The sequence below is a fragment of the Oncorhynchus clarkii genome, chromosome 30, assembly GCF_045791955.1.
Source record: "Oncorhynchus clarkii lewisi isolate Uvic-CL-2024 chromosome 30, UVic_Ocla_1.0, whole genome shotgun sequence".
NCBI classification, from domain to species: Eukaryota; Metazoa; Chordata; class Actinopteri; order Salmoniformes; family Salmonidae; genus Oncorhynchus; species Oncorhynchus clarkii.
This window is the reverse complement of record NC_092176.1, coordinates 9,487,175-9,513,630: the sequence shown is the minus strand read 5'-3', so window position 1 is coordinate 9,513,630 and position 26,456 is coordinate 9,487,175. Positions and strand designations below refer to the sequence as shown.

Below are 26,456 nucleotides of genomic sequence, written 5' to 3'. Positions count from 1 at the left end.
ACTTAGGTTGGAGTCATTAAAACTCGTTTTTCAACAACTCCACAAATTTCTTGTTAACAATCTATAGTTTTGGCAAGTCGGTTAAGACACCTACTTTGTGCATGACACAAGTAATTTTACCAACAATTGTTTACAGACAGATTATTTCACTGTATCACCATTCCAGTGGGTCAGAAGTTTACATACACTAAGTTGACTGTGCCTTTAAACAGCTTGGAAAATTCCAGAAAATGTCTTGGCTTTAGAAGCTTCTGATAGGCTAATAGACATAATTTGAGTCAATTAGAGGTGTCCAGTTGGATGTATTTCAAGGCCCACCTTCAAACTCAGTGCCTCTTTGTTGACATCATGGGAAAATCAAAAAATACCAGCCAAGACCACAGAAAATAAAATTGTAGACCTCCACAAGTCTGGTTCATCCTTGGGAGCAATTTCCAAATGCTTGAAGGTACCACGTTCATATGTACAAACAATAGTATGCAAGTATAAACACCATGGGACCACGCAGCCGTCATACCACTCAGGAAGGAGCTCTGTCTCCTAGAGATGAACGTACTTTGGTGCAAAACGTGCAAATCAATCCCAGAACAACACCAAAGGACCTTGTGAAAATGCTGGAGGAAACAGGTACGAAAGTATCTATATCCACAGTAAAACGAGTCCTATTACGACATAACCTGAAAGGCAGCTCAGCAAGGCAGAAGGCATTGCTCCAAAACTGCCATAAAAAAGCCAGACTACGGTTTGACCTAAAACAGGGAATTTTTACTAGGATTAAATGTCAGGAATTGTGAAAAACTGAGTTTAAATGTATTTGGCTAAGGTGTATGTAAACTTCCGACTTCAACTATATGTGATCCCTGCAGGAATTGAACACCAAGAACTTGGCGCTGCTTAGCTTTTACCAGCTAAACCACATAGAACCGCAGTGTGTTTGTCTTTCACACTGTGCTGCCAGTGAGTGGTACCTTAAAGTTGGAGTGCACACGGTTGTTGTAGAAGATCCCCAGAGGGGTCAGCTCTGCCCGGGTCTCTGGAACCAGCCCATGAGAGTCCCCTGTGGATGAGCTGTGGAACACATACCATATCCCAGCATCCTTTAGGATGACATGAGGGAGGGGTGGCAGAGAAGGGAGAAAAAGGAGAAGGACAAAACAAGGCAACAGTAAACATGTCGTCCCCTACGAATGACGCAGCGCCCCCTTCCTTCAGCCAGTGTAATTTTGTAAATGTCAGATGTCTTTGGCAAGATGCATCATTCACCCAAGTTGTGTCAAAATCGGGCCAATGGTGTCTGAGATATCACGTGACTCCTCAATTGGTGTCTGAGATATCACATGTGACTCCTGGAGCAGGTTGAGAGCTTCAAGTTCCTTGGTGTCCACATCACCAACAAACTAATACGGTCCAAGCACACCAAGACAGTCGTGAAGAGGGCACGACAAAACCTATTCCCATTCAGGAGACTGAAAAGATTTGGCATGGGTCCTCAGATCCTCAAAAGGTACTACAGCTGCACCATCGAGAGCATCCTGATTGGTTGCATCCATGCCTGGTATGGCAACTGCTCGGCCTCCGACCGCAAGGCACTAACAGAGTAGAGGTCGACCGATTAATCGGAATGGCCGATTAATTAGGGCCGATTTCAAGTTTTCATAACAATCGGAAATCGGTATTTTTGGGCGCCGATTTGCCATTTAATTTTTTTATACCTTTATTTAAATAGGCAAGTCAGTTAAGAACACATTCTTATTTTCAATGACGGCCTAGGAACGGTGGGTTAACTGCCTCGTTCAGGGGCAGAACGACAGATTTTCACCTTGTCAGCTCGGGGGATCCAATCTTGCAACCTTACAGTTAACTAGTCCAACGCAATAACGACCTGCCTCTCTCTCTCGTTGCACTCCACAAGGAGACTGCCTGTTACGCGAATGCAGTAAGCCAAGGTAAGTTGCTAGCTAGCATTAAAATTATTTTATAAAAAACAATCAATCATAATCACTAGTTAAGTACACATGGTTGATGATATTACTAGATATTATCTAGCGTGTCCTGCGTTGCATATAATCTGACTGTTGTATTCGGCACGTGACAAATAACATTTCATTTGAATTTCATTGTGGGGGACAATAATGTGGCTTTGACAATGAGGTGAAGAAAAAATAATGATCCTTGAGCACTAAGACTGTCATTGAGTACTGCGCTTACACATTGACACAATTGTGCCTGAGTAGGGTAACGATGTTCAACTTTACCCCCCCAGTTCAAGTCATAATTTATTGCTGTTGATGTAAGAGTAGGAAGACAATATCTCCCCAGATCACATGAGATGAACCGGTAAGCCACAGTTTTATATCCGAATGAGTTGCTAAACCGTAAAGCTGCAGTTCGTAATAAAACATTTAAAAAACACCGAAATGCCATAAACGGCTGAGCGATGGCCTAGAGATACATAACCGCTAGAATTCATAGACGGAGCTACAGATACAAGGACTGATCATCCATTAGATCAAAATGATAATGACTGATGTCTGAGATGAGCAATACAACCGTACCAGATAAACATCATCAGTCCCCTGCAAATTGCTATTCATTCATTAAACAGTGGTTGCTTTGGTGGGTTGGCGTACATCATTATAGTCTTACCTGGGAGCCAGCAGCAGCGTTGCTTATGAGGTTATTATTGGGGTTGGCGATCCAAAACGTAGACACTGCCCTAGAACAAACGCAAGCACACCAAGACACACACACACACACACACACACACACAGGGAGGAGGTGGGGCATTAAAGAAGATGTCTCCAGGCGTGAGTGATTGTTAGTATCAGGATATATGAATTTAATATGAAGCAGAAACAGAACCCTGACTCCTGTTATCCATGGAATAATCCACCTCTCCCACATAAATCTTGTACGGGGACAGGTCTGCCAACTCACACGCGGGCATACACACTCCTCCAAATACAGCGCCTGCTGCTCCCCAAACGGACCTCCTTTTCAACCTCCCCCAGAAACACATCCCATGCAGCGGGGTGGTTCTTATTGCAGGGACAAGACTACTACAGCCCTATCACTCTCACACAGAGGACATGATCCCTCCGTCTTCTCTCACGGTAGGCCTGTCCAATAAAGCCACACATACACTTCATCTAACTCATTACGCACGCACGCTCACACATACGAGTGTACAAAACATTAGGAACACCTTCCGAATATTGAGTTGCACCCCCTTTTGACCTCAGAAGAGCCTCAATTCACTCTACAAGGTGTCGAAAGTGCTCCACAGGGATGCTGGCCCATGTTGACTCAAATGCTTCCCACAGTTGTGTCAAGTTGGCTGGATGTCCTTTAGGTGGTGGATAATTCTTGATATACACAGAAAACGGTTGATGGTGAAAACCCTACCAGTGTTGCAGTTCTTGACACACTCAAAACCAGTGTGCCTGGCACCATACCCCGTTGAAAGGCACTTATTTTGTCTTTCCCCATTCACCCTCTGAATGGCACACACACACACAGTCCATGTCTCAATTGTCTCAAGGCTTAAAAAAAAACATTTTTTAACAGGTCTCCTCCCATGCATCTACACTGGTTGAAATGGATTTAACAGGTAACATCCATAAGGGCTTATAACGTTCACCTGGTCAGTCTACTCGGTGTTTACCTCCACTTTATAACTCTTTCATTTTGAGCCATTATCTTTTCAAATGTCTGCCTCTTCACTTGCTTTCCGTTCCTCTATTATTCCCCTCTGTCACTTGTTCACTCTCTCTATCCGTGGCCAGACAAGTCTCTTCTGTGTCTTACTTGCACTCCATGCTCGGTGAAGGGGTGTAGTTCTTGTACACTTTGTCTCGGATGCTGGTGCACATGGTCTCATTGCGATCGGTGGGCAGGAGCGTTCCCGGTCGGGTCACCAAACCCAGGTTGTGGAAGAACGTGTTCCGCTGCTCTATCCCGTCCTCCAGGAAGAAACAGTGACCCAGGGTGTCATAGCCTACAGTGTCCTTCACCTGGGAAATGTTTGGGAAAGGTTACACAGAGATGGGAGTAAAGAGGAAACGCTTACTGGAGCAGAGCAGAACATCCCTGCCGGCCAGCTTGGAGCTTAATGTTGGTCGATTCACTTCATTAACGCATTTTAGATTAATTTGTTTAAAGACCAGCATCACATGGTCCTCAAGTTCTCTGTCACACACACACACACACACACACACACACACACACAGAATATGGGCATTTGAATTGTTTTCGCTATTCAAATAAATTCATTACATTTTTTTTCAGATATCTGGACTGCAGGAGCCGGTGTGTGACAGTCTATTATCCTTTTCATATACCCTTTACTTTCATATACCCTTTACTTTCATATACCCTTTACTTTCATATACCCTTTACTTTCATATACCCTTTACTGGTACGATGCCAGTAAAAAGAAACCTGCTCATGTTTAAATCCCAATTCATGTAGTCCAATTCATTTAAAACATATACATTTCCTCCCCAATTTCGTGGTATCCAATTGGTAGTTACAGTCTTGTCCCATCGCTGCACCTTCCGTACGTATCGGGAGAGACGAAGGTCGAGAGCCGTGTTTCCTCCGAAACACAATTCAGCCAAGCCGCACTGCTTCTTGACACAACGGCCCTTAACCCGGAAGCCAACCGCACCAATGTGTTGGAGGAAACACCGCACACCTGGCGACCGTGTCAGGATGCATTGCGTCCGGCCCGCCACAGTGGTCGCTAGTGCACGATGGGACAAGAACATCCCTGCCGGCCAAACTGTTCCCTAACTCGGACGACACTGGGCCAATTGTGCACCGCCCCATGGGTCTCCCAGTCGCGGGCGGCTGTGACATAGCCTGGACTCGAACCAGGATCTCTAGTAGCACAGCAAGCTTTGTGATGCACTCGGGAGGCTTACAGTCCCATTTTTACCATGTCCTTGTCGAGATGAGCCTTTTATATCTCCTATATACATGCCGGCAAGTTTAGAAGTGAGAGTAGACGTGGGTCGACATCTATTTTAATTCAATCCATTGAATATATACCATTACAAAAGGCAGGTCCTAAGAAACATTATGAGATCAATAAAATAATTCAACTGTTGGCGCAAATATTAGAAAATGGAAGAAGTTCAAGATGACGGTCAATCACCCTCGGTGTGGGGCTCCATACAAGATCTCACCTCGTAGGGCATCAATGATCATGAGGGGTGAGGGATCAGCCCAGAACTACACGGCAGGACCTGGTCAATGACCTGAAGAGAGCTGGGACCACAGTCTCAAAGAAAACCATTAGTAACACTACGCCGTCATGGATTAAAATCCTGCAGCGCACGCAAGGTCCCCCTGCTCAAGCCAGCACATGTCCAGGCCCGTCTGAAGTTTGCAAATATCCATCTGGATGATCCAGAGGAGGAATGGGAGAAGGTCATGTGGTCTGATGAGACAAAAATAGGGCTTTGTGGTCGAAACTTCACTCGCCGTGTTTGGAGGAAGAAGAAGGATGAGTACAACCCCAAGAACACCATCCCAACCGTGAAGCATGGAGGTGAAAACCTCATTCTTTTTGGATGCTTTTCTGCAAAGGGGACAGGACGACTGCACCGTATTGAGGGGAGGATGGATGGGGCCATGTATCGCGAGATCTTGGCCAACAACCTCCTTCCCTCAGTAAGAGCATTGAAGATGGGTCGTGGCTGGGTCTTCCAGCATGACAACGACCCGAAACACACAGCCAGGGCAACTAAGGAGTGGCTCCGTAAGAAGCATCTCAAGGTCCTGGAGTGGCCTAGCCAGTCTCCAGACCTGAACCCAATAGAAAATCTTTGGAGGGAGCTGAAAGTCCGTATTGCCCAGCGACAGCCCCGAAACCTGAAGGATCTGGAGAAGGTCTGTATGGAGGAGTGGGCCAAAATCCCTGCTGCAGTGTGTGCAGACCTGGTCAAGAACTACAGGAAACGTATGATCTCTGTAATTTCAAACAGGTTTCTGTACCGAATATTAAGTTCTGCATTTCTGATGTATCAAATACTTATGTCACGCAATAAAATGCAAATAAATTACTTAAAAATCATACAATGTGATTTTCTGGATTTTTTTAGATTCCATCTCTCGCAGTTGAAGTGTACCTATTATAAAAAGTACGGACCTCTACATGCTTTGTAAGTAGGAAAACCTGCAAAATCGGCAGTGTGTCAAATACTTGTTCTCACCACTGTATATATATTAACGTTTTTTCTGTGATCGAATCAACATTATATCAGCCCCTTTTCAATGCAACAAACCAAATCTAACTTTTCAAGAAGGAGTCTGTGATTTTGTTGTAGGCAGAGCCAGAGTGAAATTAAGTAGAATTCTATTGGGGGGGGGGGGGCATGAGCGGTCTTTCACCCGAGCAATGCGAGTTAGTGAGTTATTTGCCCAGTTATAGATAGATATAGGTTAGCAAATTGGGAGATGCTGCTTCCTACAAGAGGACAAAACATGTAGGCGACATTTCAAACTGTCTTCGAACAGCCAGAAAGGTAAAAAGACTTAAAGGGGTAGTGTTGTATTTTGAGACAGGCTTGAATTATGCAAATAAGCAAATATGCAGAGGGGTAGTTCCCATTGTCTAATTCCCAGTATGGTAATAATAATTACTTTTTAAATTTGTATATAAAGTGGCTTAATGCATCATACAACACAATACAATTTACAGTCACCTATTTGGCCCATGGTGTTACAGATCAAGTAAAACATTATCAATTAATATCAAGCCCTTCATGCAATGTAGGCCTGCATTGAACACCACATGTAGGCTATATCATAGATATCAAAAGCTATTTCTCTGTGGAAATGTTCTGGGATTCGCTCCATTGGTTTTGTTGGTAGGCCTCCATTATGCTCAAATAGCCACAATATCCTATTGGCTACTGTCTAAAATTGTAAGGGTACAGCCTCAGTGTCCACTGTAAACGCTCCCCGGAAGTTGCACAAAATTCTCACACCGTTCAAGTTTCCACTCACAAGACTTAACATTTGCTCAGTGCCCCCAAAAAATTGGAGGGAACATTGTTATTTTGACAAGACCAAACTATTGATTTCATTTGGATGCTGCAGGCTGCACAGACCTGTGACATAGACCTAATTAAACTCAAAAACAAGCTATTATGTTCATTTGAAAATATAATAAAATGTGTTTCTTAGGACCTGCCTAAACTAATTAATAATAGATTCATTTTTGAAGGTTTAAATTCAATGGACTAATTCAAATAGAAGACCAACCACATCTGCACATCACTGCACGGAAGGGATAAAAGGCATATGCAGGAATGTGGTAAAGAATGTGGTAAAATGGGCCTGCTTGTAAGGGGGTCATATAAACATTGCCCACAATGTTTTACAGGCAAGATAAATCCTATGTGAAAAAAGTATGTGTATGTGTGTGTGAGTGGCACAGACAAACACGAGAGGAGTGAAAGCCAGAAAGAGAGAAGAGACACACAGACAGAGACAGAGAAAGAGAAAGATAGAGACAGAGAAAGATAGAGACCGAGAGAGACAGACAGAGGGAAAGACAGAGACAGAGAGAGACACACACAGAGGGGGAGAGACAGAGAGGCACAGCGGGAGAGCTGTGCCAGCTAAGTTAGCTGGCTGAAGTAGAAATGCTAATTGAGGCTATTTTGCTGCGCTACCAGTCCTTGTCTAAAACAACTCCATTCATATGAAACAGCCTACCTTGTTGGTTGACCATTGTAGCCTATTCCTCATTTAGTCAATTTAATACCGTCATTTTAATTCAGCTCTGCATTGATTAGTAATCTCCCACTTTACTTGTTACACATGGAGCCTCAATGTAGCGCCATTTTGATTGACCGACATAACAAGCTTCACATGTGAAACGTGTGTAGGCTACCGGTGTGTCTTTATGGGGTGCACTCATAAAAAAAGTCATAAAACTAGGCCTAGGCTATTAAAAACAATGAATACTCTAATTGCATACTAACGTCCGTTCGGATATTCAAATAACCGTGCCCATCCCTAAAACACACACAGTCTTCGGATTTTAGGAAAGTACTATAAAAATCCTATGTATTATTATTTTTATTATTATTATAATACACTACCGTTCAAAAGTTTGGGGTCCCTTAGAAAAACCCTTGTTTTTAAAAGAAAAGCACATTTTTTGTCCATTAAAATAACATCAAATTGATCAGAAATACAGTGAAGACATGGTTAATGTTATAAATGTCTATCGTAGCTGGAAACTGCAGATTTTTTATGGAATATCTACATAGGAGTACAGAGGACCATTATCAGCAACCATCACTCCTGTGTTCCAATGGCACATTGTGTTAGCTAATTTTATCATTTTAAAAGGCTAATTGATCATTAGAAATCCATTTTGCGATTAGCTGAAAACTGCTGTGCTTATTAAAGAAGCAATAAAACTGGGCTTCTTCTTCATTAAATAGTACCCGCAAAACACCAGTCTCAACGTCAACAGTGAAGAGGCGACTCCGGGATGTTGACCTTCTAGGCAGAGTTCCTCTGTTTAGCGTCTGTGTTCTTTTGCCCATCTTAATATTTTATTTTTATTAGCCAGTTTGAGTTATTTGTTTCTGGCCATTTTGAGCGTGTAATCGAACCCACAAATGCTGATGCTCCAGATACTCAACTAGTCCAAAGAAGGCCAGTTGTATTGCTTCTTTAATCAGCACAACAGTTTTCAGCTGTGCTAACATAATTGCAAAAGGGTTTTATAATGATCAATTAGCCTTTTTAAAATGATGAACTTCGATTAGCTAACACAATGTGCAATTGGAACACAAGAGTGATGGTTGCTGATAAACGTAGATATCCCATTAAAAATGTGCCGATTCCAGCTACAATAGTCATTCACAACATTAACCATGTCTACACTGTATTTCTGATCAATTTGATGCCATTGTAAAATTGACCAAAAAAAAAGTGCTTTTATTTAAAAAACAAGGACATTTCTAAGTGACCCCAAACTTTTGAACAGTAGTGTGCACACACACTGACCAGCAGGCCGTTGGTGGCGTGGATGGTAATGCAGCGGGAGAAGGAGTGGTGGATGGATAGGCCGTCCACGTAGGTTGGTTCCCGGTAGCCCCCTCGTCGGTCCACGTCCCCACAGCGGTGGAAGTGGACTGGGTAGCGGCCCTTCTTCTGCTGCCCCATGTTCCTCAACTCCACGTGGGACAGGTGCACCGAGGTAAAATTCCCAAATATCTGAGAAGAAATGGGATAGAGGAGAGAGCGTGAAGAGTACATTTCTCTGTGTATCATATTATGTTTACACACACACAAGTTTGGACACACCTACCAATTCAAGGGTTTTTCTTATATATACTATTTTCAAAATTGTAGAATAATAGAAGACATCAAAACTATGAAATGCCACATATGGAACTAAATAAGTATATTTTTATATTTTATATTCTTCAAAGTAGCCACCCTTTTCACACTCTTGGCATTTTCTCAAACAGCTTAACCTGGAATGCTTTTCCAACAGTCTTGAAGGAGTTCCCACACATGCTGAGCACTTGTTGGCTGCTTTTCCTTTACTCTGTGGTCCAACTCATTCCTAACCATCTCAATTGGGTTGAGGTCGGGTGATTGTGGAGGCCAGGTCATCTGATGCAGCACTCCATCACTCTCCTTGGTCAAATAGCCCATAAAAAGCTTGGAGGTGTGTTTTGGGTCCTGTTGAAAAACAAATGATAGTCCCACTAAGCGCAAACCAGATGGGAAGGGGTATGACCACAGAATGCTGTGGTAGCCATGCTGGTTAAGTGTGCCTTGAATTCTAAATGAATCACTGACAGTGTCACCAGCAAAGCACCCCCACACCATCACACCTCCTCCTCCATGCTTCACAGTGGGAACCACATATCCAGAGATCATCCATTCACCTACTCAGCATCTCACAAAGACACGGCTGTTGGAACCAAAAATCTCACAAATTTGGACATTTAAGATTTTCACTGGTCAATTGTCCATTGCTCGTGTTTCTTAGCCCAATCAAGTCTCTTCTTATTGGTGTCCTTTAGTAGTGTTTTCTTTGCAGCAATTCGACCATGAAGGCCTGATTCACGCAGTCTCCTCTGAACAGTTGATGTTGATATGTGTATGTTACTTGAACTCTGTGAAGCATTTATTTGGACTGCAATTTCTGAGGCTGGTAACTCTAATTAACTTATCCTCTGCAGCAGAGGTAACTCTGGCTCTTCAATGTCTGTGGCGGTCCTCATGAGAGCCAGTTTCATCATAGCACTTGATGGTTTTTGCGACTGCACTTGAAGAAACTTTCAAAGTTCTTGAAATGTTCCGGATTGACTGACCTTCATGTCTTAAAGTAATTATGGACTGTCGTTTCTCTTTACTTATTAGAGCTGTTCTCGCCATAATATGGACTTTTACCAAACAGGGCTATCTTCTGTATACCACCCCTACCTTGTCACAACACAATTGATTGGCTCAAACGCAGTAAGGAAATAAATTCCACTATTTAACAAGGCATACCTGTTAATTGAAATGGATTCCAGGTGACTACCTCAATTTAGAAAATAGTAAAAAATAAAAAAATAAAAAAAATGGAATGAGTAGGTGTGTCCAAACCTTTGACTGGTACTATTATGATAGTATTGATCTATTGATTGCTATATTTTACAGTTACAATTGACATCTGTTGAAGAATGGAAAAACATGCATGTTATTACAGTTGAAGTCAGAAGTTTACATACACTTAGTTTGGAGTCATTAAAACAGTTTTTTCAACCACTCCACAAATGTATTGTTAACAAACTATAGTTTTGGAAGTCAGTTAGGACATCTACTTTGTGCATGACACAAGTCATTTTTCAAAACAATTTTTTACAGACAGATTATTTCACTTATAACTCACTGTATCACAATTCTAGTGGGTCAGAAGTTTACATACACTAAGTTGACTGTGCCTTTAAACAGCTTGGAAAATTCCAGAAAATTATGTCATGGCTTTAGAAGCTTCTGATAGGCTAAATGACGTCATTTGAGTCAATTGGAGGAATACCTGTGGATGTATTTCAATGCCTACCTCCAAACTCGGTGCCTTTTTGCTTGACATCATGGGAAAATCAAAAGAAATCGGCCAAGACCTCAGAAAGGCGTGTTCTGTCTCCTAGAGATGAACGTACTTTGGTGCGAAAAGTGCTAATCAATCCCGGAACAACAGCAAAGGACCTTGTGAAGATGCTGGAGGAAACAGGTACAAAAGTGTCTATATCCACAGTAAAACGAGTCCTATATCGACATAACCTGAAAGGCCACTCAGCAAGGAAGAAGCCACTGCTCCAAAACCACCATAAAAAAAACAGACTACGGTTTGCAACCGTGCATGGGGACAAAGATTGTACTTTTGATAGTACTTTTGGAGAAATGTCCTCTGGTCTGATAAAACAAAAATAGAACTGTTTAGCCATATTGACCATTGTTATGTTTGGAGGAAAAAGGGGGATGCTTGCAAGCTGAAGAACACCATCCCAACCGTCAAGCAGGAGGATGGCAGCATCATGTTGTGGGGGTGCTTTGCTGCAGGAAGGACTGGTGCACTTCACAAAATAGATGGTAACATGAGGAAGGAAAATTATGTGGATATATTGAAGCAACATCTGAAGACATCAGTCAGGAAGTTAAATCTTGGTCGCAAATGGGTCTTCCAAATGGACAATGACCCCAAGCATACTTCCAAAGTTGTGGCAAAATGGCTTAAGGACAACAAAGTCAAGGTATTGGAGTGGCCATCACAAAGCCCTGACCTCCATCCTATAGAAATGTTTTGGGCAGAACTGAAAAAGCGTGTGCGAGCAAGGAGGCCTACAAACCTGACTCAGTTACACCAGCTCTGTCAGGAAGAATGGGCCAAAATTCACCCAACTTATTGTGGGAAGCTTGTGGAAGGCTCCCCGAAACATTTGACCCAAGTTAAACAATTTAAAGGTAATGCTACCAAATACTAATTGAGTATATGTAAACTTCTGACCCACTGGGAATGTGATGAAAGAAAGAAAAGCTGAAATAAATCACTCTCTACTATTATTCTGACATTTCACATTCTTAAAATAAAGTGGTGATCCTAACTGACCTACATTTTACTAGGATTAAATGTCAGGAATTGTGAAAAACTGAGTTTAAATGTATTTGGCTATATGTAAACTTATGTAAACCTCTGACTTCAACTGTATGTATTCATCAGAAAAAATAATGTACATAACACATTATACAGGGCAAATATTTTGCTTATGCAACACGGACAAAGATAATGTGTGTGAGGGAGGAGTGTATGAATCAGGAAGTGTATACGTCAGTCTGAGTTGTGTTAGTGTTCAGCCCGGGGGGGTTGGATGAAATAAAGAGTACAATACTAAACACAAAACATTAAGAGTAGGGAGAGTTGTTCTCCAGGGCTCTCTCTGAGTGGTGCGTGGGTTGTGTTCATTAGGGCATACAACGGAAAACCAAAAAATTATAATTGCAACCAGAAATGAAAACAGACTGAAACAGTCCCTCCCTGTTTCAGTCTGTTTTATTCCATTTGGTGCCGAATCAACATCTCCCTGCTGTGGCAGATCATGTGGGAATGCAGAATGGCCTCACTCATCAGTGCCTGCTGTATGCTCCAATGACCCTCTGCCACAGCAATATGGGAAGTTTCAACATGATACAACATACACCAGACTGAATGGCATTAAATAAGCAGATCAACTCCGGCTGAAATGCACAGGGCAGGCAGGCCGAAGATTCAACACAGACCCTATACTCACAGTTACACACAGGTACATAAGCACTCAGACACACACCTTAATGTGTCCGCCGTACGTGTCGTGGCCAAAGAACTGGCACCAGTTGTTTCCATAGCAGGCGTTTTCCATCTCCCCATAGATGAGTATGTTCCTGCTGAGCATTGCTACCTCTGCCCGCATGTCCACCCCGTCCACAATCTCCCCCACATGGCCAAACTGGGGCCTCCCTGGGGGGGGCGGGGGGTGAAGAAAACACATTCTTTTTTTATAGCATGTACTTTTTTTTATAGCATGTGCCAGTGTCATATCAGTAAAAGCAACAATTATTTGCTGTATGTAAACACTTAAATATATGTCTAAGGTGTTCATATTAACAACAGTCAGCCAAATATATGATTGCCATGATACAGTAGGTCTGCATATTTAATTGGGCCGGGAGAGTGACTTTAATCCCAAACAGAACAACTTCTGCACCTCTCCTTCTAAACATGAAGACAAACTCTAAGATAAAGAGTTGAGACTGTCGGTTTGCCATTATTGTCTCCCAATATGAGCAGCCAACTGCTGCCAGTGCCAACCTCATTTGTGTGCACGCACACACACCACACACACACACACACTTCAGATAAACACATGCTGGAAACTGGTTCTCTGGTTGAGAAAGTAACAAAACCAGAGGAGGACATTTTTTCTGGTTGCTATTGCTAAAAACACTAATTCAATTCTACGATATACAATCTGACCATGGCGTAATTGCAACCAGTTTTGCTCGCTGGGCTTGTGACACCATGGACAGTTTATAAACAGGACTGGCATCCTCACACACAGCAGAAGACAGGGGGAAGGAAGGAGGGGGGGAGTGAAATATATAATTGAGCAGCACCATCCCCTGGTGGAAAAAAAACAAGTACTGTCCCCGTCTTTTCCCAAGGGCCATATATAGAAGATGTGAAATGAAAAACCAATGCTCAGAATATAGAAATAAATCATGATTCTTATTTTTATAATCATACAGATGTTGGCTCTTAATTTGATCATACAGTGTTGCAGAAAAACTTTCCTGCAATACAGGACATTTTAAACTTGTAGCGTAGTTGAGGTTTAAAAAGGCTGAAGTTTGTAATTTCCAGACTTGTGTACAAACACCCCTTTCGTTTTCGCTCACCTTGAACTCTGACCTGTCTGCTGGTGCAGCTCGGGCATGGGAGGAGGGTGAACTCCTCTGCCTGATGCATGGAGTAGTCAGTACTGGCAACCACAACCTGGTTCCCAGGTTGCCAAGTGCGTACATCATCTTGCAGGTTCAGGACAACCTGGTCCACAGCATCAACCTGGAAGCCAGATATGGGAAAACCTGGAAGACCAAAGAATAGGTGGTATAAGATCCGTTGCATAACAGTTCTGGGATGGTGTTCTTCTTCCACATTTTGTTACATTACAGCCTTATTCTAAAATTCCACTCATCAATCTACATTGAAATGTTTGCTAATTTATTAAAGATAAAAAAACAAAAATATTACATTTACATAAGTATTCAGACCCTTTACTCAGTACTTTGTTGAAGCACCTTTGGCAGCGATTAAAGCCTTGAGTCTCCTTATGACGCTACAAGCTTGGCACACCTGTATTTGGGTTCCTCCCATTCTTCTCTGCAGATCCTCTCAAGCTCTGTCAGGTTGGATGGTGAGCATCGCTGCACAGCTTTGTTCTGGTCTCTCCAGAGATGTTCGCTCGGGTTCAAGTCCGGACTCTGGCTGGGCCACGAGGACATTGCGAGACTTGTCCCAAAGCCACTCTTGCATTGTCTTGGCTGTGTGCTTAGGGTTATTGTCCTGCTGGAAGGTGAACCTTAACCTGCTCAGGACCTGAGACTGGGGCGTTCATCAAGGATCTCTCCGTACTTTGCTCCATTCATCTTTCCCTCGATCCTGACTGGTCTCCCAGTCAGGATCGAATGTTTCTGATGGTCTGAGGGTCTTTAGGTGCCTTTTGGCAAACCCCAAGCAGGCTGTCATGTGCCTTTTACTGAGGCTTCCGTCTAGCCACTGTACCATAAAGGTCTGATTGGTGGAGTGCTGCAGAGATGGTTGTCCTTCTGGAAGGTTTCCCCATCTCCACAGAGGAATTCTGGGGCTCTGTCAGAGTGACCATCAGGTTCTTCGTCACCTCCCTGACCAAGGGACTTCTCCCCCCCGATTGCTCAGTTTGGCCGGGCAACCAGCTCTAGAATGAGTCTGCTTGGTTCCAAACTTCTTCCATTTAAGAATGATGGAGGCCACTGTGTTCTTGGGGACATTCAACGCTGCAGAAATATTTTGGTACTCTTCGCCAGATCTGTGCCTCGACAGTTGTCTTGGGGCTCTACAGAGAATTTCTTCGACCTCATTGCTTGATGTTCGCTCTGACATGCACCGTCAACTGTGGAATCTTATATAGACCGGTGTAAAGTTTGGTTGAGGAGGAATAATAGTCTTGGGCTGTTTTTCATGGTTCGGGCTAGGCCCATTAATTCCAGAGAAGGAAAATCTTAACGCTACAGCATACAATGGCATTATAGATGATTCTGTGCTTCCAACTTTGTGGCAACAGTTTGGGGAAGGCCCTTTCTTGTTTCAGCCTGAAAATGCCCATGTGCAAAAAGCGAGGTCCATACAGAACTGGTTGTCGAGATCTGTGTGGAAGAACTTCACTAGCCTGCATATAGCCCTGGCCACATCCTCGTCAAAACACCTTTAGGATGACTGCAAGCCAGGCCTAATCGCCCAACATCAATGCCCGACCTCACTAAAGCACTTGCAGCCATGTTCCAAGTAGTGGAAAGCCTTTTCAGAAGGGTGGAGGCTGTTATAGCAGCAAAGAGGGACCAACAACATATTAACGCCCTCATGATTTTCAAATAAAAATTTGTCACATGCGTCGAATACAACAGGTGAAATAGTTATTTACAAGCCCATATCTAACAATGCAGTTGAGAAAAATATGTGTATTTACTAAAAGAAACTGAAGTAAAAAATATATTTTTTTTTAAAATAGCAAAATATAGGCACAGGTTAGATAAAGGTAATTGAGGTAATATGTACATGTAGGTAGGGGTAAAGGAACTATGCATAGATAATAAACAGAGCGTAAAAGCAGTGTAAAAACGTGTTAGGAGGGGTCAATACAAATAGTGTGGGTAGCCATTTGATTAGCTGTTAAGGTGTCTTTAGCATTGGGGGTAGAAGCTGTTTAGAAGCCTCTTGGACCTAGACTTGGCGGTCCAGTACCGCTTGCCGTGCGGTAGAAGAGAGCACAGTCTATGACTAGGGTGGCTGGAGTCTTCGCCCATTTTTAGGGCCTTCCTCTGACACCGCCTGGTATAGAGGACCTGGATGGCAAGAAGCTTGGACCCAGTGATGAACTGGGCTGTTCGCACTACCCTCTGTAGTGCCTTGCGGTTGGAGGCCAAGCAGTTGCCATACCAGGCAGTGAGGCTCATACATGCTTGTAAGAAGTTATAAACCATTATACCAGCAGGCTTTAAAAAGTGTGAGCCGAACTGGTTATGACGCACCGTTCTTCCATTCGCTGTAGGCTGTGACAGAGAAGCCGACCCCGTCCACAGTGGTGAAGTTCTGGTGGGCCAGCGCCTTCCCTCCTGTGTCATGGTTCTCATGTTCCCGCACGGCTTCTGAACACGAGCCGTTCCCTCCACCAATCACAGATACCAAGGCCCAGGCCTGCCTATGGACAGAGACACGAGAGAGAGACACAAGAGACGAGAGAGGGAGACAAGAGAGAGACACGAGAGAGAGAGTGACGAGAGAGAGACACGAGAGAGATCGACAGAGAGACAAGAGAGAGAGAGACGAGAGAGAGGAGAGAGACGAGAGAGAGACACGAGAGAGTGACGAGAGAGAGACACGAGAGAGAGAGTGACGAGAGAGAGACACGAGAGAGATAGACAGAGAGACAAGAGAGAGATAGACAGAGAGACAAGAGAGAGAGATAGACAGAGAGAGGAGAGAGAGACGAGAGAGAGACACGAGAGAGATAGACAGAGAGACGAGAGAGATAGACAGAGAGAGAGAGAGAGAGAGAGAGTATAATACTATGGCTTGAGCCTTTGTATTGTCTTATAACAAGGTTTATTGTTATGCTATGTCTCTCCATACATACAATTATAAGGATGACTGACTATAAGAAATTATAAGCGGGTTATACATACTCATGATAAATCTTAACGCATAACTGCATCATAATGTATTATACCAGCATGCTTCAAGTATAGTGTTAGAGACCCATTTCGCTAAGGAGGAAGCCTCATCTTTAGCTTTTGACACAACCAAAAAGGGAAGAACGCGTTTCAAAAGTGTGTCCAAGCCCAGTGTGACAGAGCTGTGCACATCTAGAGGTTAAAAGAATCACTGGACTGATACAAATGGTCAAAATTCAATCAACATTTATTATGCTATCAAACAGATGGGTTGAAAGAGGTTAAAATACAGACCATGCAAAAAGGTTATTAAAGCAACAAAAATACTTTCTGCAGAGCAAATAGCATCACTGCAAGCCGATTTATGCTTGATCTGGCAATGTGATCCGGAGGCTCCGTACAGAGGGTGTGATGCAATTGCAAATCCTCCGAACGCCAAATCAAGCTCTGTACCGCATCGCCGTGTGCCTCCCAAATGTTTAAACAATGCGATGGGCTCCATATAGCTCCGCCTTGACGGTAGGTGGAAGCGGCACGTCCTGAATAAACACAAACTCACTTCCTTGACAACAGCTCTGCGAAGCACAAGAAGTACGAATGCCCTAACTTCTGAAAAGGCCGCATAGCAGTAAATGCTGTAAGGTCAATAAAGACGCCGGAATGACCGTTTAAATAATAAAATTGGCTTCACCTCTTCCAAGCATTTTTTTCCCACTGTTGAAACAGACCACCTTTCAAGACACAAAAAACAATTAAGATGTGGCCAATTACTAGGTGTGTCCAACACACCTGAACACACTAAAATTGACAAAACAAAACTACTGACTGATGAGGATGAAGTTGAGGGTAAATATATACATACAGTTGAAGTCAGAAGTTTACATACACCTTAGCCAAATACATTTAAAAAACGTTGTTTTTTACAATTGCTGACATTTAATCCTAGTAAAAATTCCCTGCCTTAGGTCAGTTAGGATCACCACTTTATTTTAAGAATGTGAAATGTCAGAATAATAGTAGAGAGAATGATTTATTTCAGCTTTTATTTCTTTCATCACATTCCCAGTGGGTCAGAAGTTTACATATACTCAATTAGTATTTGGTATCATTACCTTTCAATTGTTTAACTTGGGTCAAATGTTTTGGGAATTCTTACTAGAATTAAATGTCAGTAATTGTAAAAAACTAAGTTTAAAGGTATTTGGCTTCCACACGCTTCCCACAATAAGTTGGGTGAATTTTGGCCCATTCCTCCTGACAGAGCTGGTGTAACTGAGTCAGGTTTGTAGACCTCTTTGCTCGCACATGTTCTATAGGATTGAGGTCAGGGCTTTGTGATGGCCACTCCAATACCTGGAGTGGCAATGACCCCAAGTATGCTTGGGGTCATTGTCCATTTGGAAGACCCATTTGCGATCAAGCTTTAACTTCCTGACTTATGTATTGAGATGTTGCTTTAATATATCCAAACATTTCCTGCTTCATGATGCTATCTATTTTGTGAAGTGCACCAGTCCCTCCTGCAGCAAAGAACCCCCACAACATGATGCTGCCATCCCTGTGCTTCACGGTTGGGATGGTGTTCTTTGGCTTGACAGCCTACCCATTTTGCCTCCAAACATAACGATGGCCAAACAGTTCTATTTTTGTTTCATCAGACCAGAGGACATTTCTCCAAAAAATATGATCTTTGGCCCCATGTGCAGTTGCAAACCGTAGTCTGGCTTTTTTTAATGGTGGTTTTGGAGCAGGGGTTTCTTCCGTGCTGAGCGGCCTTTCAGGTTATGTCGATATAGGACTCGTTTTACTGTGGATATAGATAATATTGTACCAGTTGCCTCCAGCATCTTCACAAGGTCCTTTGCTGTTGTTCCGGGATTGATTTTCACTTTTCGCACCAAAGTCCGTTTATCTCATGGAGACAGAACACGTCTCCTTCCTGAGCGGTATGACGGCTGCGTGGTCCCATGGTGTTTATACTTGAGTACTATTATTTGTACAGATGAACGTGGTAACATCAGGCGTTTGGAAATTGCCCCAAAGGATGAACCAGACTTGTGGAGGTCTACAATTGTTTTTCTGAGGTCTTTTCTGATTTATTTGGATTTTTCCATGATGTCAAGCGAAGAGGCACTGAGTATGAAGGTAGGCCTTGAAATACAGGTACACTTCCAATTGACTCAAATTATGTCAATTGGCCTATCGGAAGCTTCTAAAGCCATGACATTTTCTGGAATTTTCCAAGCTGTTTAAAAAGGCACAGTCAACAATCAACCAGCTTCATGAGGCAGTCACCTGGAATGCATTTCAATTAACAGGTGTGTCTTGTTAAAAGTTAATTTATGTAATTTCTGTCCTTCTTAATGCGTGTGAGCCAATCAGTTGTGTTGTGACAAGGTAGGAGTGGTATACAGAAGATGGTCTTTTACCAAATAGGGCTAAGTCAATATTATGGCAAGAACAGCTCAAATAAGCAAAGAGAAATGAAAGTCCATTATTAATTTAAGATACAGTGCCTTGCGAAAGTATTCGGCACCCTTGAACTTTGCGACCTTTTGCCACATTTCAGGCTTCAAACATAAAGATATAAAACTGTATTTTTTTGTGAAGAATCAACAACAAGTGGGACGCAATCATGAAGTGGAACGACATTTATTGGATATTTCAAACTTTTTTAACAAATCAAAAACTGAAAAATTGGGCGTGCAAAATTATTCAGCCCCTTTACTTTCAGTGCAGCAAACTCTCTCCAGAAGTTCAGTGAGGATCTCTGAATGATCCAATGTTGACCTAAATGACTAATGATGATAAATACAATCCACCTGTGTGTAATCAAGTCTCCGTATAAATGCACCTGCACTGTGATAGTCTCAGAGGTCCGTTAAAAGCGCAGAGAGCATCATGAAGAACAAGGAACACACCAGGCAGGTCCGAGATACTGTTGTGAAGAAGTTTAAAGCCGGATTTGGATACAAAAAGATTTCCCAAGCTTTAAACATCCCAAGGAGCACTGTGCAAGCGATAATATTGAAATGGAAGGAGTATCAGACCACTGCAAATCTACCTAGACCTGGCCGTCCCTCTAAACTTTCAGCTCATACAAGGAGAAGACTGATCAGAGATGCAGCCAAGAGGCCCATGATCACTCTGGATGAACTGCAGAGATCTACAGCTGAGGTGGGAGACTCTGTCCATAGGACAACAATCAGTCGTATATTGCACAAATCTGGCCTTTATGGAAGAGTGGCAAGAAGAAAGCCATTTCTTAAAGATATCCATAAAAAGTGTTGTTTAAAGTTTGCCACAAGCCACCTGGGAGACACACCAAACATGTGGAAGAAGGTGCTCTGGTCAGATGAAACCAAAATTGAACTTTTTGGCAACAATGCAAAACGTTATGTTTGGTGTAAAATCAACACAGCTGAACACACCATCCCCACTGTCAAACATGGTGGTGGCAGCATCATGGTTTGGGCCTGCTTTTCTTCAGCAGGGACAGGGAAGATGGTTCAAATTGATGGGAAGATGGATGGAGCCAAATACAGGACCATTCTGGAAGAAAACCTGATGGAGTCTGCAAAAGACCTGAGACTGGGACGGAGATTTGTCTTCCAACAAGACAAGGATGCAAAACATAAAGCAAAATCTACAATGGAATGGTTCAAAAATAAACATATCCAGATGTTAGAATGGCCAAGTCAAAGTCCAGACCTGAATCCAATCGAGAATCTGTGGAAAGAACTGAAAACTGCTGTTCACAAATGCTCTCCATCCAACCTCACTGAGCTCGAGCTATTTTGCAAGGAGGAATGGGAAAAAATGTCAGTCTCTCGATGTGCAAAACTGATAGAGACATACCCCAAGCGACTTACAGCTGTAATCGCAGCAAAAGGTGGAGCTACAAAGTATTAACTTAAGGGGGCTGAATAATTTTGCACGCCCAATTTTTCAGTTTTTGATTTGTTAAAAAAGTTTGAAATATCCAATAAATGTCGTTCCACTTCATGATTGTGTCCCACTTGTTGTTGATTCTTCACAAAAAATACAGTTTTATATCTTTATGTTTGAAGCCTGAAATGTGGCAAAAGGTCGCAAAGTTCAAGGGGGCCGAATACTTTCGCAAGGCACTGTATGTTTAACACTTTTTTGGTTACTACATGATTCCATGTGTTATTTCATAGTTTTAAATGGCTTCACTATTATTACATACAGGCTTTCACCAAATTGACAGAAATGTTATGATTTTTATTTCATGGGGTGGATTATCCCTTTATGTCGTTATTTTCAACCATTGCGTAACCTTTTCAGGCGTGGTAATCTTTTCAGGCGTGGTAAACGTTTAAACTATTTCCCCTTGCATTACTGTATGGATTTTAGCCTCGCATCTGAAGAGGCACTCCACACAATGACTTCTGGAAGAAGGCCTGACTATCAGCTCTCTGTGGAGGCTGATCCTAACGACACAATCACGGGCCAACACGCCACTCAGCAGATCAAAGAGCACCTTTACCCGAACCATCTGTGAAAGCCCCCTGCCCTCCCAGCAGCCATTAGTCAGTGTGTGTGTGTGTGTGTCTGTATGCATGCATGCCAGTGAGAGAAACTGCATGTTTGTTGTTTTTTTAAATCCCAGAACATCCTTAACTGCCCGACACACTTCACACACTTTTTTAACAGGCTCTTTCTTTAGGCCAGTAATAGCCCTGTGGACAATAGATGAGGTCACGATACTACTGTCCATCAGAGCTCGGTCCTCTCAGATTAGGTAGATGACACGTGGCCAGGACGCACCAGGCAGGGGCGGACAAAGGGCTTTTAAAAACGGACAAACCATTTGATGTGGGTTTGACAGGGGTAGGGAAGAGCAATGGTCATTACTGTCAGTCTATGCAGTGGGTGTGTTTGATCATTGATAGTGGATGTGTTAGCTTAAAGTGGATTGTTGCTGTTCGTTTCAGAGGCTCACCTGCAGGATCCTGGGGGGGGGGGGGGGGGGGGGGGGGGGGTCAGATGATGCACGAATGCCCATAGGCAAAGTACAAGTGTGTGTGAGTCAGGGTTTCCATTAAGGAAAGGTAGCGCCGGACAACGTGACCGGGAAGATTTGAATTTATCGGCAATTTAAGAAATTTACTAGACCCATATGCATTGGGAGTGTAACCCATTAGGGCAACCACCCACGGTGCTCAGAATGACAGAAATCACATTTAGATTACGGTAATTAATCTTAAACAGAACATGCAACTCCTGTATTGAAGCAGACAATAAAACATAATTTCATAACAGCGCACTTGATGCTAGCGGAATTTGACATATTTGAAAATCAGAAATCAGAAATTCTCGGAGAGGAAACGATGCCTGGGGTCTTTGTCCATTTTTAGGGCCTTCCTCTGACACCGCCTGGTGTAGAGGTCCTGGATGGCATGCAGCTTAGCCCCAGTGATGTACTGGGCCGTACGCACTACCCTCTGAAGTGCCTTGCGGTCGGAGGCCGAGCAATTGCCGTACCAGGCAGTGATGCAACCGGTCAGGATGCTCTCGAAGAAGCAGCTGCAGAACCTTTTGAGGATCTCAGGACCCATGCCAAATCTTTTTAGTTTCCTGAGGGGGAATAGGCTTTATCGTGCCCTCTTCACAACTGTCTTGGTGTGTTTGGACCAATCTAGTTGGTTGTTGATGTGGACACCAAGGAATTTGAAGCTCTCAACGTGCTCCACTACAGCCCCGTCGATGAGAATGGGGATGTGCTCAGTGCCCCTTTCCTGTAGTCTACAATCAACTCCTTAGTCTTGGTTACATTGAAGGATAGGTTGTTATTCTGGCAACACCTGGCCAGGTCTCTGACCTCCTCCCTATAGGCTGTCTCGTCGTTGTTGGTGATCAGGCCTACCACTGTTGTGTCGTCTGCAAACTTAATGATGGTGTTGGAGTTATTGTTCACCCACGACTGGCCATGCAGTCGTGGGTGAACAGGGAGTACAGGGGGGGACTTAGCATGCACCCCTGGGGAGCTCCAGTGTTGAGGATCAGCGTGGCAGATGTGTTGCTACCTACCCTCACCACCTGGGGGCGACCTGTCAGGAAGTCCAAGATCCAGTTGCAGAGGGAGGTGTTTAGTCCCAGGATCCATAGATTAATGATGAGCTTTGAGGGTACTATGATGAACCCTGAGCTGTAGTCAATGAACAGCATTCTCACATAGGTGTTCCTTTTATCCAGGTGGGAAAGGGCAGTGTGGAGTGCAATAGAGATTGCATAATCTGTGGATCTGTTTGGGCGGTATGCAAACTGGAGTGGGTCTAGGGTTTCTGGGATAATGGTGTTGATGTGAGCCATTACCAGCCTTTCAAAGCACTTCATGGCTACGGACGTGAGAGTTACAGGTCTGTAGTCATTTAGGCAGGTTGCCTTTGTGTTCTTGGGCACAGGGACTATGATGGTCTGCTTGAAGCATATTGGTATTACAGACTCAATCAGGGACATGTTGAAAATGTCAGTGAAGACACCTGCCACTTGATCAGCACATGCCCGGAGCACACGTCCTGGTAATCCGTCTGGCCCCGCAGCCTTGTGTATATTGACCTGTTTAAAGGTCTTACTCACGTCGGCTATGGAGAGCGTGATCGCACAGTCATCCGGAACAGCTGATGCTCTCATGCATGCCTCAGTGTTGCTTTCCTCGAAGCGAGCATAGAAGTGATTTAGCTTGTCTGGTAGGCTCGTGTCACGGCGGTGCTTCCCTTTGTAGTCTGTAATAGTTTACAAGCCCTGCCACATCCAACGAGCGTCGGAGCCGGTGTAGTATGATTCAATCTTAGCCCTGTATTGACGCTTTGCCTGTTTGATGGTTCGTCGCAGGGTATAGCGGGATTTCTTGTAAGCTTCCGGGTTAGAGTCCCGCACCTTGAAAGCGGCAGCTCTACCCTTTAGCTCAGTGCGAATGTTGCCTGTAATCCATGGCTTTTGGTTGGGGTATGTACGTACAGTCACTGTGGGGATGACGTCCTCAGTGCATTTATTGATAAAGCCAGTCACTGATGTGGTGTATTCCTCAATGTCATCGGAAGAATCCCGGAACATGTTCCAGTCTGTGATAGCAAAGCAGTCCTGTAGTTTAGCATCTGCTTCATCTGACCATTTTTTTATAGACCGAGTCACTGGTGCTTCCTGCTTTAATTTTTGCTTGTAAGCAGGAATCAGGAGGATAGAGTTGTGGTCGGATTTAACAGATGGAGGGCGAGGGAGAGCTTTGTATGCGTCTCTGTGTGTGGAGTACAGGTGATCTAGAATTGTTTTCCCTCTGGTTGGACATTTAACATGTTGATAGAGATTTGGTAGAACTGATTTAAGTTTCATTTAAGCATTAAAGTCTCCGGCCACTAGGAGCGCCGCCTCTGGGGTGAGTGGTTTCCGGTTTGCTTATTTCCTTATACAGCTGACTGAGTGCGGTCTTAGTGCCAGCATCTGTCTATGGTGGGAAATAAACAGCCACGAAAAGTATAGCTGAGAACTCTCTAGGCGAGTAGTGTGGCCTGCAGTTTATCACAATATACTCAACTTCAGGCGAGCAAAATCTAGAGACATCCTTAGATTTCGTGCACCAGCTGTTGTTTGCAAATATGCACAGACCCCCCCCCCCCCCTCTTGTCTTACCGGAGTGCGCTGTTCTATCCTGCCGGTGCAGAGTGTATCCTTCTAGCTGAATATCCATGTCTTCATTCAGCCACGATTCCGTGAAGCATAGGATATTTGTTTTTTATGTCCCGTTGGTAGGATATTCGTGACCTTACCTCGTCGAGTTTATTGTCCAATGATTGCACGTTGGCGAGTAATATTGACGGTAACGGCAGCTTTCCTAGTGGTCTTCTGTGGGTCCGGACGAGGCATCCGGCTCTTCGTCGCTTCCTTTTGCGAATGATTGGGATGTCTGCCCTGTGGGTTGTTTGGAGAATATCATGTGAGTCCTGCTTGCTGCTGTGGTTGTTGTTTAAGAAATCTTTGTCTAATCCGAGGTGAGTGATCGCTGTCCTGATATCCAGAAGCTCTTTTCTGCCGTAAGATACGGTTGCAGAAACATTATGTACAAAATAATTGACAACTATCGCGAAAAAAAAAACACATAATAGCACAATTGGTTAGGAGACCGTAAAACGGCGGCCATCTCCTACGGTGCCATCTTGCTGGTATAGAAATGAACATTAAATTATCTAGCAAGAGCTTTGGTGGACATTCCTGTAGTCAGCATGCCAATTGCATACTCCCTCAAAAATGTAGACATCTGTGGCATTGTGCTGTGTGACAAAACCACACATTTTAGAATGGCCTTTTATTGTCCGCAGCACAAGGTGCACCTGTAATTATCATGCTGTTTAATCAGCTTCTTGATATGCCACACCGGTCAGGTGGATAGATTATCTTGGTAAAGAAGAAATACTCACTAGCGGGGATGCAAGCAAATGTGTGCACAAAATTTTAGCGCAATAAGCTTTTTGTGCATATGGAACATTTCTGGTATCTTTTACTTCAGCTCATAAAACATGGGACCAACACTTTACATCTTGCATTTAGATTCTTGTTCAGTGTATCATCATCATCAGATGATCCCATTTATCCAGTGGAGACCTAATAAAATACCTTTCCCTCCAACAACTGTCTGTCCTGAGCTCACTGGCGCTGGAAGCTCGGAGGGCCTGGAATAGGCTAGTTGAGACAATGTTTCAAGTTAGTTCGAGACAGCTTCCAGATGGATCCAGTTGATTGATTTGATACTGTTGCACTTCCCTAGTGATAGCTCAAGTCAAGAAGCATAGAAAACAGAGGCAGACAGGCTGAAGAGAGATGTGATTGAAAAAAAAAAAACGGAATTTATCAGTATATTTTCTACTGTTTTTATTTGTAGGCTTTATGTATTTTTATTTAGTTGACAATGGAAGTTTTAGGCTAAAGGCTGCATTGGCCCTCTGAGTTCCATGTGCTCATTTAGGTTATTTATACAAGCTCCCGATTGGTGCAGCGGTCTAAGGCACTGCATCTCAGTGCTAGAAGTATCACAACAGACCTTGGTTTGATTCCAGGCTGTATCACAACTGGCCGTGATTGGGAATCCCACAGCGTCTGGGTTTGACCGGGGTGAGCCGTCATTGTAAATAACAATTTGTTCTTAACGGACTTCACTAGTGAAATTAAAAATAAATGTAGCTGCCAATGATCACTCGTTTTATATTTTTAGCACGGTTTTTATGATTAACCACATGAGAATGATTTTGATTAATTAAGACATTATTAAAATGAAACTGTTCCATGGAAATGTGAAAATCATAAGATAGGTAGAAATGGTAGAATAAATTGTATGTTTCCCCAATCTTGAACTCTTGCGCCGCCTATAATGTTTTTAGAAAATAATTGCCTCCATGTTTCTATGGTCAGATTTTCAGGCAAAGTAAGGCATGCCTAATAATAGGAAG

The 26,456-nt window shown here is 43.3% G+C and overlaps 1 protein-coding gene across 1 annotated transcript in view; it reads right to left on the bottom strand.

The window, feature by feature from the left end:
• The window catches only part of LOC139389718 (cell surface hyaluronidase-like), a 78,082-nt gene that overhangs the window by 40,881 nt on the left and 10,745 nt on the right, over positions 1-26,456 (bottom strand). The window contains exons 5-11 of the mRNA XM_071136625.1: positions 16,351-16,520; positions 13,963-14,151; positions 12,855-13,024; positions 9,037-9,246; positions 3,808-4,013; positions 2,647-2,716; positions 969-1,097 (exon numbers count right to left, since the gene is read on the bottom strand). Coding sequence (XP_070992726.1) covers positions 969-1,097; positions 2,647-2,716; positions 3,808-4,013; positions 9,037-9,246; positions 12,855-13,024; positions 13,963-14,151; positions 16,351-16,520 — 1,144 coding nt within the window. The remainder of the gene's footprint in view (positions 1-968; positions 1,098-2,646; positions 2,717-3,807; positions 4,014-9,036; positions 9,247-12,854; positions 13,025-13,962; positions 14,152-16,350; positions 16,521-26,456) is intronic.